This window comes from Pinus tabuliformis, chromosome J (genome assembly GCF_031772625.1).
Source record: "Pinus tabuliformis cultivar Carrire ecotype Pingquan chromosome J, CPIR1, whole genome shotgun sequence".
NCBI classification, from domain to species: domain Eukaryota; kingdom Viridiplantae; phylum Streptophyta; class Pinopsida; order Pinales; family Pinaceae; genus Pinus; species Pinus tabuliformis.
Genome location: NC_142295.1, coordinates 1038088633 through 1038107438, shown reverse-complemented (window position 1 = coordinate 1038107438; position 18806 = coordinate 1038088633). Strand labels below are relative to the sequence as shown.

General features: G+C 34.4%; 1 protein-coding gene and 1 pseudogene across 1 annotated transcript; both read right to left on the bottom strand.

Moving 5' to 3' along the window:
* Positions 1–6521: 6521 nt before the first annotated feature.
* On the bottom strand, positions 6522–8233 carry LOC149230428 (WAT1-related protein At2g39510-like). Its single transcript, XM_089381315.1, has 4 exons — positions 7961–8233; positions 7696–7847; positions 7422–7592; positions 6522–6711 (listed from the first exon to the last, which is right to left on the bottom strand). The coding sequence occupies exons 1-4, from the start codon at positions 8231–8233 to the stop codon at positions 6522–6524; spliced, it is 786 nt and encodes a 261-aa protein (XP_089237441.1).
* A 3993-nt stretch (positions 8234–12226) lies between these two features.
* Positions 12227–12661, bottom strand: LOC149230427 (putative histone H2A.1 pseudogene; annotated as a pseudogene).
* Positions 12662–18806: the final 6145 nt, after the last annotated feature.

Below are 18806 nucleotides of genomic sequence, written 5' to 3'. Positions count from 1 at the left end.
TGTTGAAATCAGGGACTAGCATTATTCCGGTGTTTTACCATGTAAAGCCATCTACGGGTCAGAATGGGCAAGGGCGAAGATGGAATGTATGGACGAGCCCTTCGCAATCTGGAAAAGAAGAAGAGATACGAGCTGAGCACTGTTGAAAAATGGGGAGATGCTCTTTGTCGTGTTGCAGACATAAGTGGCTTGGAGCTGGAAGCTTGTAATGGGTGAGAATTCTCACTCCTTTGTCAAATTTTATTTTAGTTTATGTTTTATAGAAAGATTAGTCTACCCTATTTTTCCTTGAAATTTATCTCGATTTTTGGGATATTTCATAATTTCATAGAAGTATTACTGTTAGCCAAATTCCAAAATATTCTTAACTTCTCACAATTTTAGAGAGGACACCCTTTTTGGCAGTGAACGATGCCGTGGTCATGTATGAGCAAATACAAAAGGCAAACCCAAAGCTGAGTTACCCCTTCTTGTCTTCCATAGCGGATTCCGGGAAGGAACTCGTTCTTGGAATGCAGTAGAAGAACCACAGACCCGATTTTCTTGCGATCAAATCTCGAGTGAGTTCTTATTTTCTTTGAGCTTTTGATATCCAAACTCTGTTTAGATTGGGCGAGGTACTAAATTACCCTTTAAACGTGATGATTGGAATGATGTAAATCATCCCTAGATCTTGGATAATGTAAAATTGGACCTGGGTTTCCGCTCCACCATTAACACAGAGATTGTGTCTACTGGCAGGAAAGAGGCTGCCCACCAATGAATAAATCGTTGGCATGGTGAATACAGATGATGAAGAACGACCAGGTTATAGTCTGTAAGAATGTAATTGAATCTTTCTTATATCACTGCATATTGAGGTTTAACTATGAGTCAATTGTTAGCCCATGATCTGCTTTGCTATACAATGGGCAAAGTGCACGCCATTGAAAGGATTTATATTATGTACATTTGAGTAAATCATTGAATTATCTTTAAACATTTAGGAATTATTTTGAATTTAATCAAATAGAACATCGAATGCTAACGCTATTATTCTTCCGGTCTTCTATAAAGTGAAGCCCTCGGAGGTCAGGGGGACAGGCAAAGATAAAGATGAACCGTACGCTAAAGCAGTGCCACGATGATTGCCCAGGTTCAATATCAAACGGGCATGTCATTTTGAGGTTTAGAACGTTCTAAAATTGCACATGTCCTCAGCCATAGAAAGAAACTTGTCCCAACATGCTAACCTTCTTATTACATGCAATATAAGAATTGCTCATCATGAGTTGTTAGGGATAGAAGCATGAGCATGATAATGAACCCAGGACCGTCGGTTGTAGGTGCACATTTCATAGTATGGATTTAACGCTTCAATCCCTTTATCACTTCTATCTGAAATTCAATTCATCGTATCTACTTAAAGTATTCACTTCTATCTGAAGTATGAGCATAATCAAAACATATCTCAATAGCTATATTATGTGAAGCAAATTGGAAAGATGATTCTCTGTAACTACATAAAAATGGAAAAATCCATAGCTTGAAGGACTGAATATAAAAACATTAGTTTATAAATATTGGTTTAGTGGATTGACATTAAATAAAAAAACATTAGTTTATAAATATTAGTTTAGTGGATTGACGTTGTAAAATTTACACGTAGTGCTAATGATTTGACTTCCTTCTCATTTAAAACTACGGAACAGACCAAAGCGGAGACTAACATGTAAGTTTGTTACGCCCTTTTAGTAGCGGCCTAACGTTTCTAGCCCTGTTCAAGCACGTGCAGCTTCCTTTCTTGCACTTGATCCTATGGCATGGTAAATAAGCTCTGCTTTTCTCCATGGCAAATAATATTTACTCTGCTATAGGATATTGTATGTGGTTTAGGATATTAAATGTATGCGGTTTAGGATATTAAATGTGGTTGGGTTGTAAGCATATACAATTAAATTTATACCAATATAAATTTAACAGTGCGTATATATAGCCCAACCGGGCATGGTAAATAAGCTTGACCTTTTTCAATGTGTCTGATGGAGGGAATTTTCATGGTCAGCCTGCTAAGCTGGGTTTAAATCTGTTATTATCATCAATAAGCTGGGTTTAAATCTGTTTTTATCATCAAAATAATTGCAGATATTTTTATTTTTGAACATGTGTATTGGTGTGTTATACTTTGAATAATATATGAAAATATTGTTTGTCATAAGCTTGACCTTTCTCAATGTGGTTTAGGATATTAAATGTATGTGGTTTAGGATATTAAATGTGGTTGGGCTGTAAGCATATACAATTAAATTTATACCAATATAAATTTAACAGTGCATATATATAGCCCAAGCGGGCATGGTAAATAAGCTTGACCTTTTTCAATGTGTCTGATGGAGGGAATTAGCCCAACCGGGCATGGTAAATAAGCTTGACCTTTTTCAATGTGTCTGATAGAGGGAATTTTCATGGTTAGCCTGCTAAGCTGGGTTTAAATCTGTTATTATCATCAAAATAATTGCAGATATTTTTATTTTTGAACATGTATATTGGTGTGTTATACTTTGAATAATATATGAAAATATTGTTTGTCATAAGCTTGACCTTTCTCAATGTGTCTGATGGAGGGATTATCATCAAAATAATTGCAGATATTTTTATTTTTGAACATGTATATTGGTGTGTTATACTTTGAATAATATATGAAAATATTGTTTGACGTATTGTCATGGTCAGCCTGGTAAGCTGGGTTTAAATCTGTTTTTATCATCAAAATAATTGCAGATATTTTTATTTTTGAACATGTATATTGGTGTGTTATACTTTGAATAATATATGAAAATATTGTTTGACGTATTCGTAAACCTGAGGATGGGTATGTCACCTTGTATGTCACCTTTATCATTGACGATTAATTAATTATGCCTCTGAAATCAAACCTGAGGATGGGTATGTCACCTTGTATGTCACCTTTACCATTGACGATTAATTAATTATGCCGTAAGGCATTTCCCTCTAAAATCAACTCCTTTCTCTGCCTACCTGTCATCTTTATATGCCAGAGGATTATATGTAAGACGATTGCAAAGATTTCAGCCATTAGATTAGAATGGTTACAAAAAACTAGTTCTCTTTGCCTCTCTGCCTACCGTGAATGTTGCAATGCCATTGGATGTGGCAAAATATCCAACTGGTTTGGCGGAAAAGTTACAAGATTTTTAAGGTACACTGCAACTGCATCACGGTGAGCATGTGGAGGTCAAGGTTGTGGGGATTGTGGGCATCGGTGGAATTGGAAAGACAATGTTGGCCAAAGAACTTCTTAATCGTAAGAGGTCAGATTATGATAGATCCTGTTTTCTATTTGATGTGAGGGAAAATGCAAATAAAATGTCTCTAAACAATGTATAAAGCAAACTCATTAAGGACTTGAAGGATAGAGATATCAAAATTGAGAGGTGGGAAGAAGGCGTGGAGATACTTAAAAAGAATCTTTCAGCTTGTGAGGCACTCATAATATTAAATGATGTAGGTCATGTGGATCAACTAGATCCTTTCTTTCCAATTAAGCATGTCCTTCACCCCAAGAGCTTGATTTTGGTTACGTTTAGGGTCAATCATATCCTTAGAAGTGCAGGAATTGAAGAGTCGTCAATTTATCAATTACCAGGCCTCAATATATCACACTCCCAAGAGTTGTTTTACTTGCATGCCTTTTTCTAGCCATATCCACTACCAAGATTTGAAAATCTTGCAGATGAGTTTTTAAAGGCATGCCATGTTTTGCCTCTATCATTGAAAGTTTTTGGGTTGCTTGTTTGTGGACATGACAAACTTTACTGGGAAGAGCAACTGAATGCACTTCACCAAACATTACCTACAGAGATAGAAAGGAGCCTTAAAATTAGTAACGACTCTCTCAATCATGAGTAGCGGCAAATATTTTTAGATATCGCCTTTTTTCGATAGGAAAAGACAAGGATACATGGGTAAGAATATGGAGGGGTTCAGGATGGAATGGTTTGGTAGGGTTTCAAAATCTGCTCAACAAGTGTCTTGTTACAAGATTTTTAAGGTACATTGCAACTGCATCATGGTGAGCATGTGGAGGTCAAGGTTGTGGGGATTGTGGGCATCGGTGGAATTGGAAAGACAATGTTGGCCAAAGAACTTCTTAATCGTAAGAGGTCAGATTATGATAGATCCTGTTTTCTATTTGATGTGAGGGAAAATGCAAATAAAATGTCTCTAAACAATGTATAAAGCAAACTCATTAAGGACTTGAAGGATAGAGATATCAAAATTGAGAGGTGGGAAGAAGGCGTGGAGATACTTAAAAAGAATCTTTCAGCTTGTGAGGCACTCATAATATTAAATGATGTAGGTCATGTGGATCAACTAGATCCTTTCTTGCCAATTAAGCATGTCCTTCACCCCAAGAGCTTGATTTTGGTTACGTTTAGGGTCAATCATATCCTTAGAAGTGCAGGAATTGAAGAGTCGTCAATTTATCAGTTACCAGGCCTCAATATATCACACTCCCAAGAGTTGTTTTACTTGCATGCCTTTTTCCAGCCATATCCACTACCAAGATTTGAAAATATTGTAGATGAGTTTTTAAAGGCATGCCATGTTTTGCCTCTATCATTGAAAGTTTTTAGGTTGCTTGTTTGTGGACATGACAAACTTTACTGGGAAGAGCAACTGAATGGACTTCACCAAACATTACCTACAGAGATAGAAAGGAGCCTTAAAATTAGTAACGACTCTCTCAATCATGAGTAGCGGAAAATATTTTTAGATATCGCCTTTTTTCGATAGGAAAAGACAAGGATACATGGGTAAGAATATGGAGGGGTTCAGGATGGAATGGTTTGGTAGGGTTTCAAAATCTGCTCAACAAGTGTCTTGTCGAGTTGGACGATGAAAATAGAATAAGAATGCATGATCACCTCATAGATTTGGGAAGAGCTATTGCGGATTGTCCAGAATTATTACCGCGTTGGCTTTGGCGACCGATAAAGAATCTTCATCTTCATGAGTTGTTGTAACAATCATCCTCTATAAGTGTTTGAGCCATCCTAATTGTTGAATGTCTAAAGAACTTTTGGTATTTTGTATTCAAAACAGTCTGCCACACATTATGTTAATAATAGTTTATTGTTTTCAAACCACAAACAGGTGATAACAGAAGTGCGCGGATTTGGGATGGCTCCTTGGTACACCTTTATTGGGTAGGATGAAGATTAGGAAGTGTTCCATTCAGAATAAGAATTTCCCTTGAATACAAGTTCCAGTCAAGAGGTCTGTGGAATCAGGAAATTGCAACTTCTTGAAGTTGAAGGCAACTTTGAAAGCATCTTGACTTCGGTGTGGTCACCAAAACTCATATGGCTTCATTGGAATGTGTCGATCTACTCATCACTGCCTTCTTGAATTCCATTGTGCGATTTAAGAGTTTTAGAAATGTTCGGTTGGGAATTTAAAAGATTGTGGCAATCTCGATCTGAGGTACGTACATATAGATGCAGCAATTTGCAGAGCAAGAATTCTCCTATCTTTTCAATTTCTTATATAATCGAAACGTACTTAACATTGCAGGCACCTCTCCACTTGCGGGAATTAAATATTGAAGCTCCATTTTCCGAGTTTCCAAAGTCATTAAGGTCGATGAAGCACCTAGAAAAGATTGTATTGAATTGTCCGCGATTGTTGACATATGCAGATGTAGCAATGCTATCAGAAGAATTTTGTTATTTGAGCTCTTTGAGATATCTAACCCTCATAGGGTGCCTAAAATTGCAGCTTCTTCCAATTTTATTTGGGAATCTAAAAAAGCTCGAATACTTCTATCTGTCCAAGTGCAGTAGTTTGGAAATTCTTCTAGATTGTTTTAGTAATCTAACAAATCTTCAACACATCAATCTGACAGACTGTGGAAGTTTGAAAATGCTCCCAAATTCCTTTGGCAATCTGGTAAATCTCCAACACGCCAATATTTCTAAGTGCAACAATTTGGAGATGATTCCAAATTCCTTTGGGAATCTAACAACTCTCCAACATATCAATCTCACACTGTGCGGAAGTTTGAAGATGCTTCCAGATTTGTTTCAAAATCTGAGAAATCTCCAAACCATGAATTTGACATTGTGCAAAAGTTTGAAGATGCTTCCAAGTTCCTTCAAAAATTTTAAAAATATTCAATACATCAATCTTTCTAGGTGTAAATGTCTGGAAATGCTTCCAGGCTTTCAGGGAAATCTATTGCAACTTAGACATCTACATTTGAGTGATTGTTTGAATTTGACTCTTTCCACACTTGGAGATATCACCACTCTTGAATGTTTAGATCTATCAAGTTGCCTCCAAATGGAGTTATTGCCTTCCCAGGTTGGAAGTCAACCGTCTTTGAAAAAGTTAAATTTGTTCCGTACAAACATCAAAGATTTACCTAGTACTATTGTGTGCCTGAGCTGCCATCTTTGTTCGAACAGACTAAGTGTTTATTACAAACATTGCAGTTTTTCAACAAAATGTCAAGAATGTTACTGTAGTAAAGGTGTTTTCACATCCACTACTTCAGAAGCAGGAGGTGGGTGTTGATTTTCTTCTCCTTCTGCTGTGATGGCTATATCTGCTTCTTCGTCAGAAGATATTTTGATCTGGGTAGCATCGTCTTGGCTTTTGCCCCACAGAAAAAGGTAGAGACCAATGAATATAAGAATCACACCCATGCTGATTTTCTTCTCCCTCTGCTATGATGGCTATATCTGCTTCTTCATCAGAAGATATTTTGATCTGGGTAGCATCGTCTTGGCTTTTTCCCCACAAAAAAAGGTAGAGACCAATGAATATAAGAATCACACCCATCAACTGTTCTAGTGTAGGAAAATCAAGCATTTCAATTAATTAATTTTGTAAATTTTAATTTTGTAAATTTGTAGGCAAAATGAGAGAAGAAATAATAAATTTAATGTAAATTGTTAGGGTAGTTCTGGTAAACTTGATTTAGTCGAGTTATAAGTAGTTTTCTGGCTCCAACCTTTGGTTTGGCCCATGATATTCCTGTGGAATATAACCTATTTAAAAGCCAAAAGCCTCCATGTTAATTTCTTTCACTTATGGAGTCTTTCTGTTTTTAAACAGGCTATATTCCACATGAATACCATAGACAAAATTATGGGTTTTCATGAACCCCAAAATAGCTGATGACTTTAACTAATCAAATTTACTTGAACCACTCTAATAGAAATTGAAGACTTAAGAATATACTATATTCCATATTAATGCCATGGACAAAACCATAGATTCTCATTAGCCCAAAACAACTAATAACTTTATCTAATCAAGTTTAATTTTACCTGAACCACTCTAACACAAATTGAATATTGGAGTATATAAAAAACCACCGAATTGAATATTTGAGAATATAACAAACCACCCACCTTCCTAGACGCAACGTGTCTCCCAGAACTATAGATGATAAAATTGTTGAGCACACGGTAGACACTGGGTTGAATACTGTAACGAATACTGGCCATCGTTTCCGCAAACACCGTAACTGTAATGGAAATGCCATTGCATTGAATATGATTCCTTGCCAAATTTGAATTAATCTTCCACAAATCAGCTTAACCACCTAACAAAAATTTAAGTTATTCATGGTTGGGAAAATTGAGGAAGAACATCATTCATGTATGTAGACTTACTGTAGTGAACACAGTCAAAATATTAGCCCTATCCAGTATCCATGATGTTGGAATGATGCCCCTGTCAAGAATGGCTATTAGGAGAGCAGTTTGGATGGAGCCTAGAATGGCAGTAATTGATGTAAGGGATAGTGTGGCTGGAAACTTCTTCAATGTCTCAACCTACACATGAAATTATAATCATACATTTGATTGGGTGGGGAGCTTTGAAACTTCTAAATACAGAAAAGGGTTATAATTGGGTATCAATTTAATATGCAAGGTGGTAGGGAGACCTGCAATATCATGGTAGTGGATAACATTATCACTGCTGAGATAAGGTAAATACACCCTCTAATCTGGTTGCCTGAATCTCCCTCATGTAGAATGGTTTCCACTAGGTGTACTGTATTAGTGTTGGAAACTGAGGTTGATTGTCCCCACAGAGGCCAAGGTTGGGCTAGAGTAGGACCTTGAAGGAAACTCATAGCCATTGTTCCACCCACACAAATTACAGTTCCCAGAATTTTGGCTCTTTTGCGAATACACATAACGTCTACTTTCTCCATCCTACATATTTGACACTCACATTAGATTTTGGTCACAATAAATCTAAATGATATAATTAACTCCAAATGAATGCATCATATAGGTGAGCAATTATAAGCTCAAAATAATTTTTTGACCATTAGTAACCTAAATCAAAATAAATTGTTCAGAGTTTCATTTCATTAACCTAAATGAAAGAATCTCCTCCAAATTTCAACTATGTGAACAATTATAATCTCCTTCTAGTTTAAACAGTTATAAGATAAACAATAGAAAATCTTTTAGCTTTTTAAAAACTTCAACTACATGTAACTTCAATCATTAACATTCACTACCAAAATACAAACAATTTATATTTCATTAATCACACATTCAAATGATTAACCACACATTCAAAGTGAGTGTTGAGTTCTTGATTAACCACACATTCAAAGTGAGTGTTGAGTTCTTGATTAACCACACATTCAGAAAATCTTTTAGCTTTTTAATAACGTCAACTACATGTAACTTCAATCATTAACATTCACTACCAAAATACAAACAATTTATATTTCATTAATCACACATTCAAATGATTAACCACACATTCAAAGCGAGTGTTGAGTTCTTGATTAACCACACATTCATGTAAACGATTCATATTTGATTAACCAGACATTCAAAGAACATTCATGCATCCACACATTCAAATGATTAACAACACATTCAAAGTGAGTGTTGAGTACCTGATTAACCACACATTCATGCAAACAATTCATATCTGATTAACCACACATTCAAAGCACATTCATGCAAACGATTCATATTTGATTAACCACACATTCAAAGAACATTCATGCTAATTAGCCACACATTCAAAGCACATTCATGCAAATGATTCATCACTCAATGCAGAGTTAAGGTTTATAGCCACTCACTTATGGATCAAAAGCATGATGAATTAGTAAACTCTTAGCTGTTGGATGTAAAAAACAAGATTCAAGTCTATTCTACATGTTAATGGGTATTTCTATCAATCCAATACATAGATGCAGTTTATAAACACCACTAATGGATCAAAATCAGTTACACATGCCAAGGGGAATCAAGTGCCATATATTTCAACTCAAAATCTCTGATCAACAAACTTTGTATTTCAGAGATTTTCAACTGCAACTAGGAAAAGCTGCTATAGTAGAAAATATTCCCCTCTTTATATTTGGTGACTCACTACAGCATAAAGAGCAAACTTCATTGGTGTTGCAGGGCTTCAAATCTAGGGAAAAGAGTTAGACAAATGAGCAAATGATTTGGAAAATAGATCTATGGATCCCATGCTTTCATCCATAATGATTTAATTTCTGCATCACTGAATTTGTAATGAAAGAAACTCAAGCCCATTTGATCTGCAAGTCATTCATTGTGCTCTCAAACGATTTGCAGTCACGAGAGAAGAGGAAGAGGAAACAACAGAGTGGTTGAATGATTTAGGGGATCCTAACACTGATTTGATGGATTGGGCGAGGGAAGAGGCAATGGCTGCCTTCACCTGCCCTCTTTTGGGGATGTTCTTCCTCGAATGAGTATCAATAGTTGTAGGCATCTTGGTATTTATGTTTTGGACTGAATTCAATGGATTAAGCGATTAAGGAAGATAACAGGGAGTGAATACTTGAAATATTGAATGAACAGAGTGCAGAAGCAAGGGAGAGAGGGTTTAGAGAAATGAGATGATAACGAGTATTTAAGCCTTTTTTAGACTTTACCCTACTCTGCTAACTAGCACACCCTTCACATGCTAGGCTACATTACAAATAAGTCAGAGTGCAAAGGATAAATTGAGGAAGTAGTCTGCAAGCCCTTGGCGACTATTCTTAGCTCTGATTATTCCATTCATGAAATAAACTAGCATATATTTAGATTTATTAACACTGAGAATATTATTCAATGACATTGAATATTGAACTCATTTTATTTAATAATCATGAACACCTTTCCCAGGCTTGTTATAGAGCAGCTACCTTTTTTGTGTACAATGTTAAAGAAAATGCAGATTACTTTGCAAAAACACTCAAATTGCATGAATTTTAATTCACAAAAGACCAAACCTTTTTTATGTACAATGTTAAAGAAAATGCAGATTACTTTGCAAAAACACTCAAATTGCATGAATTTTAATTCACAAAAGACCAAAACCTCTGCTATTTTAGTAGTAAGTTCAATCCAAGTAAAACCCAGATTTATTACCAATCCAACCTGGGCTATAATTAGCACAAACTCATCTGAGGGTTTAGGGAATCTAAAGTTGATGTCACACTTGGGTTTGAATGGGCTTGTAATAATGTCTATATATTCAATGCACCTTTATGTACAATCTAGATTCCATACATCATTACATAGGCACATTCCTATAAAAGATTTCATATCTCATTTCCCCTCCAAACTTTAGACTGCTCCTTGTTTCTCTCCCTTGTAACTTCATTTCCATTCATTCCAATTTCATTTTAACACAACTCAAATGCAAAATATTACAAATAAATTTCCACACTTAATTTACATATTACAAATCCTAACAAAATAGACATTTTGCAGGTTCATTACTGCTTCTTCAGGTCTTCGATGCCTCCAACAAATTTCGATGCAACTTCAAATATGGAATGACAACCACAATTTTCTTCAGAATATTATATTTCTTCTCTAACCTCTTCCGTTACAATTTACTACTTGTATTTTCCAACTGAAACTTGAAAAATGATGTTTCAAGATGAAATACCATTTTGATAGTTTATGTCTTTACAACCAATTCATTATCAATGGGTTTTAACATATTTAAAAAAAAAAATCAATTTATTTTAATGAATATAATACATGTTTTAAATATATCTTGATATTAATTAAATTTTTCGTTTAAATAATGATTTCTTAAATAACCCTATCCAAATCGATATGGATACCCAGTTGTTCACCTGGATTCATTTGTTTACCTTCACCTTCAACTAGGCAATCTTTATCCAGATACAAAGGTGTTTAAACAACTTCAATGGCTATTTATGACTATTTTTATTCCATTTTATAGCCACTTTAACCCCCGAATAGGGTTTTAGGCATGGCTTCCTCAATTGAAACTCATTATCATCAACCTGTTCACTTGGATTCGTTTGTTTACCTTCACCTTCAACTAGGCAATCTTTATCCAGATACAAAGGTGTTTAAACAACTTCAGTGGCTATTTATGACGATTTGTATTCCATTTTATAGCCACTTTAACCCCCGAATAGGGTTTTAGGCATGGCTTCCTTAATTGAAATTCATTATCATCGACCCTTTCTTTCAAAAATGCCCATTCACATTTCAATATTCCTCCACACTGTATGCCTTACGCCTTACCGCGTTTCCTTTGCAACATTAGGTGCAAATGCTAGTTTAAGGGTTGTCAATTATATTAATCCAAATATCTAAGCATGAATTAAACCATATAGACTTGAAATGAAAGATCAAAAAACTAGAAAAATAACATTTAAACATAGATTAAACAATAGAAGCCTGAGTAAAAAATGAAGAAGGAATAATCACAAAAAAAAACTTAAAAACCAAATATCTAAGCATGAATTAAACCATATAGACTTGAAATGAAAAATCAAAAAACTTGAAAAATAACATTTAAACCTAGATTAACAATAGAAGCTTGAGTAAAAAATGAAGCAAAAAGCAAAAAAAATAAAAAATTAAGAACCAGCATATTGAATACACAAAACCTACGAACAATAATGGATTAAATAATTCAAGCATGAAATAAAGGACTTGGAACAATAATAAACGTAGTAAATAGTAATGTATAAATCCTCGAAAGTTCAGCAAACTTGGAACCCCAAACTCTGGGGCTTAATTTCCCATACCCTTTGAACAGGGCACACTACAAACAGAATTGATTTAAGACCTATATATATCTATAGAGTATTCAGTAATAAGTTCCAAATGGGCTTTATTAGAAAACAAAATGCCCCAAGGAAGAAAAAGTGATGTTATAAAAAACATCAATTTGGCGCATAAACATTCTTCACTTTCCCATTCTTCACTTTCTCGATGTACTTCTGGGAGAAGAGAGCGTAATGAATGATTTCCATCGCTCCACCACTGGCGATGGTCACATTCTCGAAAAGTTTATCCAAATCCTCATCGGATCGGACGGCTAGCATAATGTGGCGAGGGATAATTCTGGTCTTCTTGCAACGACGGGCAGCTTTTCCGGCAAACTCCAACACTTCGGCGGTGAGATATTCCAAGACAGCGGCAAGGTAGACTGCCGCCCCGGCTCCAACCCGGTTGGCATACCGCCCTTTCTTGAGATATCTGGCAATCCTCCCCACTGGAAAGGTCAATCCGGCCTTCACTGTTTTGGTTACTCGCTTCTTCCTTGAGCCTGCTCCATTCTTCCCTCCCTTTCCGTCGCTCTTTCCTGAAGTCTCCATTTTCTTCCCTCCTCTGCCGCTGATTGTACCCGCAGATGGCGACCGCGAATTGCTTGTGCCACAAAGTCACCGACACTCATGAGAATGAAAAGATTTTTGGTAGAATTTTGTGTTACTGTGTTACAAAAGTGCATAGCACAATGGAGTTCAAGAACTACTGAAGATCATGTGCGGAAACAAAAAATGTGATCAATTCGGTTTGAAACAAAGAAGTGCGGGTATAGTTGTGCATTACGTAGTGCATAGGAGAAAAAGCATGCTCGCCAGCCTCTTGATCTAATCAAAGATCAAATATAAACCCTAAAAAAATTTAGCATAGGAGAAAAAAATTATCGCCGGGATCAAATATCAAATATTAACCCTAAACAAATAAAGGTTTGTTCACTTACCTCAGTTTGTTTGTTTGGCCCAATATTGACGTTCTTGCACTTTTCTTCTGCTCTTATTTACCAGTTTCCACTGCCAAACTCGAACTCAGATTGAGTCCACTGCCAAACTCGAACTCAGACCATTAAGATTGAGTCCACTGCCAAACTCGAACTCAAACCATTAAGATTGAGAGATTGATGGTATGATTTATATATTTATACATTTACTGTGCAGGTTAAAGTGTTTATTTATAATCTTATTCTCACCTATTTGTTTATGAACCGTTGCTATTAACTAGCTAGATCCATTTTAATTTTAGCATTACTAAATGCAGCATCAAATGTGAACATAATTATGAAGCTTGATCGCTATAACCCAGATTTCCCAAAATTTTGGTCGGATTGTTGCCAAAATCATACTGAAATTTTCACTATTTTCCAGGCAAAATGGTGGCCTCCTTCCACTATGTCACCCCTTTTTACTTTAGAAGAAGTTTGCATCTAAAAAATTTGATATCTCTTCGACTTTGGTGGATCTAGAGTTAAAATGAATTTATGTTGGTTTTATTATTAATTATATTTATTACTTTTTATTTTTAGTGTTAGTTTTATGTAATTTGAGGTAGCCAAATGTTTTATGAGGGTTGATACATGTTAGGCAATCTTGAAAATGGTCATATACCATCTCACCCATTGATGGGTAATTCCGCCCCTCCCTCTGTGAAAACTAGTCATTTTTACTCTAAAAGAAGTTTGCATGTAAAAAAATATTGATATCTCTCTGGATTTATGTTGGTTTTATTATTAATTATATTTATTAATTTTTATTTTTATTTTTACTTTTATGTAATTTGACGTAGTCAAATGTTTTATGAGGATGGATATATGCTTAGCCAATCGGTCATCTACCATCTCACCTATTGATGCGTGATTCCCGGGCATCCCCATCCCTCTCTTGGTGAAAACTGGTCTTTTTTACTCTAAAAAATATTTGCATCTAAAAAATATTGATATCTCTCCGATTTCGGTGGATCAAGACGTAATATGGATTTATGTTGGTGTTATTATTGATTATATTTATTTATTTTTATTTTTATTTTTATTTTTATTTTTATTTTTATTTTTATGTAATTTGATGCACTGAAATGTTTTATGAAGATGGATACATGCTTAGCCAATCCCGAAAACTGACCGTCTACCATCTCACCTATTGGTGGGTGATTCCGGCTCCTTCCCACATCTCTCTCGGTGAAAACTAGTCATTTTTACTCTAAAAGAGGTTTGCATCTAAAAAATATTGATATCTCTCCGATTTTAGTGGATCAAGAGGTAAAATGGATTTATGTTGGTTTTATTATTAATTATATTTATTAATTTTTATTTTTATTTTTAGTTTTATGTAATTTGAGGTAGTCAAATGTTTTATGAGGATGGATACATACTTAGCCAATCATGAAAACTGGTCATTTACCATTTCACCTGATAAGTGATTCGTGCCCCTCTCACCCTAGCCAATCCTGAAAATTAGTCATCTACCATCTCACCCATTAATGAGTGATTCTTGCCCCTCCCTTAATTACCTCTCTCCTACCCTTGGTGGTATTTTCCCCACCTCAACCCCACTGCCACCCCACCTTCATAAATCTTATAATCATTTACAAAAAAAATCATCATTTCGAATTGGAGCTCTTCTTTAACTTTATTTCTGAGATTATATTTCTTATTTAATTTAAATTAAATTGATCCTCATCCTTTAACCTCCCCTCTTTAATTAAACGTGATTAAATTTATTTAAAATGGTTTAGTAATATTAGTTTTCTCGTTAATTTCTAAACCATTTTTACTTTATTATTTAATTAATTCTTAATTTACTTTCTAATGTTTCACCTTATTAGAATTGGACTTACCAGAATTTGGTCATTCCTTCCATTAATTCTTAATTTATTTAATTTATTTGTGTGACTTTGTTTAATTGTGGTGAAATAACTGTTTTAATCATTATTTATTTTTATCTATTTTAACATTTATTACTAATTATTTTATTTTATACTTTTTAATTTTCCCTAAATTATGGTTTTAATCATTAGTTACCTTTTCTAATTTAATATTTATTTTTAATAACATTTAATTTTACCAAATTTATTCCTCGCTAATCTTTAATCAAACGGATACTTGACTTCTTTCTATAAATAGTCTCTTTAGCACTAGCTTATTCTTAAAGTTCTTTGTTTTGGAATCAAAAACATTATATAGTTCACTTCAACTTTTTTATATAAATAGCCTTTTTAGCACTAGTTTATTCTTAAAGCTCTTTGGTCTAGGATCAAAAACATTACATGGTTCATTTTGGGAAATCTCCAATGATAATTATCATTGTAATTATTATTTATTTTTTATTTTTTAGATAATTAGCAATTTTTTATTATTTTTTAATTGAACCAATATTTGGGTAAGTGGTATTGATAAGCCATGGTAGTGGCCCATGATATTGTAACAAAGCCTCTTTACAAGTTAATAATATCTATGGTAAAATAAGGTGAATATCGATGGTTAAGAATCTTGTTATATGGCAAGTTTATTGTAAATATCGAGTTTTAATTTTAAAAATGGTATAAAAATAAAATAAATAAAAATATTTATAAAACATTTTGATTTTGAAATGAGTTATAGTTTTTAGGCGTGTGGTATTGATAAGCCATGGTATTGGCCCACGACATTGTAACAAAACTTATTTAGAAGTTGATAATATCCATGGTAGAAGTTAATAATATCCATCCATCCAATATTCATGGTTAAGAATCTTGTTATCTTATAAGTATTAAATATTTATGTGCCTATTAATTTAATTTTAATATAGTTATGGAATCATTATTTTAATGTGTATGATAAAATGGATCTTAATATATCACTACTATTTATATATATGTTATATATTTTAATGTGGTATGTATATTTTAATTTTCTTTTATCTAAAATTTTATTAATAAAAACAAAACTGCAATATAAAATGTTTACATCTAACACCTACACATCTCCCCACTACTAGGTTGTACAGTAGCACCTTTGGATGGAATCATTGCTCTATCCACCTTTGCAAACCTATATTGTGTTTATATAAAGTCCAAGTGTTGTTGCTAATTAGTAATTTTGATAGTTCATTCTATTTAACATTAATAGATGATGATGAACCACAGTTGTTGGTTCCAAACACGTCGGCAAAAAAATTCTCTCATGTGATTTCTACCGAAAGACTTCGTTTAATTAATAGACGAGTATAAATTTGAAAGCTATTAAAATATCTAGACATTCCATTTAACATTATGCTGGTACTTGTTAATATGTGATTTAGAGAAAGAATATAATTCTATGAAGTCATATTTTTAGCAATGGGGTTCTGCCATAAATTATGTCAGTGGAATAAAGGGTCTTTCAGTGCTAATGTTTTGCGATGATTTCTAATGAATAAATTACAATAGGAGTTGTAGAGTTGTTCAAAGAGAAGGAGGTGGATAATTGATACTAGTAGGAATTGTGGATGCTTGAACATTGGTGTTTAAATAGTTTACTTATTGTTACTAAGCTTACACTAGTGTAGAAATTAATGTGAGATTCGAAACTGCTCATGAAATTTACTAAATCACAAGACATGAAGCTACTCTACTGATATGTAGAAGTTAATTCACCATTTAAAACAAAAATCACAGACATGAAAAAGAAACATCACAAATGCATAAATATTTATCTAGAGGAAATCAACTTCTCAAAACCCCTTCCGACCTATATTGCATTAATCAGATAATACATATGAAATACATATGCTTGCTTAAGCCTAAGAACAACCTTCAAGTGTATAGTATATTCATTTGCCTATTTGACTAAATTTTTCCAACACTTAGCTAATTTTCTAGCACTCCAAGTTCTTAATTCCTTGCACTATTCCTTGAGGAATTAGGCCTCTATTAATTGGAAAATTCCCTCATATGGATTTTGCAATTTCTTTAGGTCATTCCTCTAACTGCGTGCACCACTTGTACACTTCAAAATAGTCTACAACTGATAGTACACTGCCTTGAAAGCTCCATCTCAATTGGGTAATTTGAATTCTCTACACACATGAGCTAACTTAGGCTGATTGATTAGTTATTTGTATGATCACCGCGTGTGGTTTAAGTTCCACTTCCATAACTTGACCTTCCACTAGTTCCTCCAACAATTAGAACTAGTTAAACTGGCCATAGCTAAATTTAACTGAAATAAATTGCTACAACTGAAATAAGCTCAACCTAGGCTCCTAAAGTTTAGGAACCTACTGCACACAACTGAACTTCATGTCCCTAACTCGAATTAACTAAGCTAAACTCCTATGTTTTAAGAATCAACTGAAGTGAACTGAAGTTCAACTCATTAACTCAAATTGAGTATTTTTAACTGTGTGACAAGAGCCATGTCACCTCAATTAACTCCTTTAAGTTGTATGCTAATGTTTCGAACTTCCTCAATTTGATTAAGGCAAAAATCAAAATTGAGACTTTCTTGTTGCATTTTCAACACTCCCTCTTCGCAAGAAAGGGATTATCAACCACCCTTATCCTGCACCTGTGTAATGTACTGCATGCAACACCTCTCACTATTTATTTTGTTACTGCAACATCTACAATTGAGAAGCATCCAAAAAAACGAACTGAATCAACTATGTCTACGACTGTCTATTGGGAAAATTGTGTTGTTGTTGACTCTACTAGTAAGCCTCCTCCTCTGTCGTCAACATTCCTCTGCAATCCGCAGTATCTGAATCACATTGATCCTCCTACTAGTGAATATTGTGGGACCCCGTAGCAAGGTAATGATCCATGAGGAGAATGACTTCATGGAGCCTGCCCACATTTCTGCAACTCTTGGACTAAGGATCTACATCACTCCATGATCTGAAAGGGGGGTTTGATAAATTTTTATGCTTACAAGAACCTCCCACTCAGTTAAACAAATAAATGATCTAGCTTATATATGACATTTGCGGAATTAAATACTTGAAACTGGTGTATGTCTTTTGATTTTTAAACTATTTAAGTGTTTTAAGTCCGTTTGTTTTTGCTTATATTAAACACATATAACAAACATATAATGCAACAAAAAAACATCTACACATAACAACAAATTTAATCTAGGATTTCACCCAAATATCATGGGTTACGTCTCCTTGAGATTTTATCATCTTGACTGGGCTCTCTGGGATTATGGTAAAGTTTCTTTTACAAGTTCCACACTTAACTCCAAAGGTTACTGAACTGAACCAATGGACTTCGAATACCATCTATATCCCTGTCATGGCTGTCATCACTTTGCAAACAGATCTAAGCTCCCTTAGACTTGATTCATTCAATTAAGGCTTCCATATCATTTGTCCAACCAAGGCTCTAGGAACTAATAAATCAACCCACAACCATAATGAACATGGGAGCCAATATGAAAATAAATGGGAAAATACACATCATGTCTATCTAGGAAATGGAAAGGCTAGGCAAAACCATTGTCAATCTAGGCAATCCTCCATGGCAATGACAAATCATAACCAAATAATCACATGCATATACCATGCATTCCAAAAATAGCAAGGAAATCATACATGCAACTCAGTACTTACAAAGAAAAGTTGTTATAATTGTTGATCCCACTATCCCCTTGCGCTTTGCTTCTTTTCCGTTGCCTTCTTTCTCCAAATCCAAAGTGTATGAGAATCCTCCAAGAGTGCTCCAAAAAAAATCTAAGTGTGAAAGACT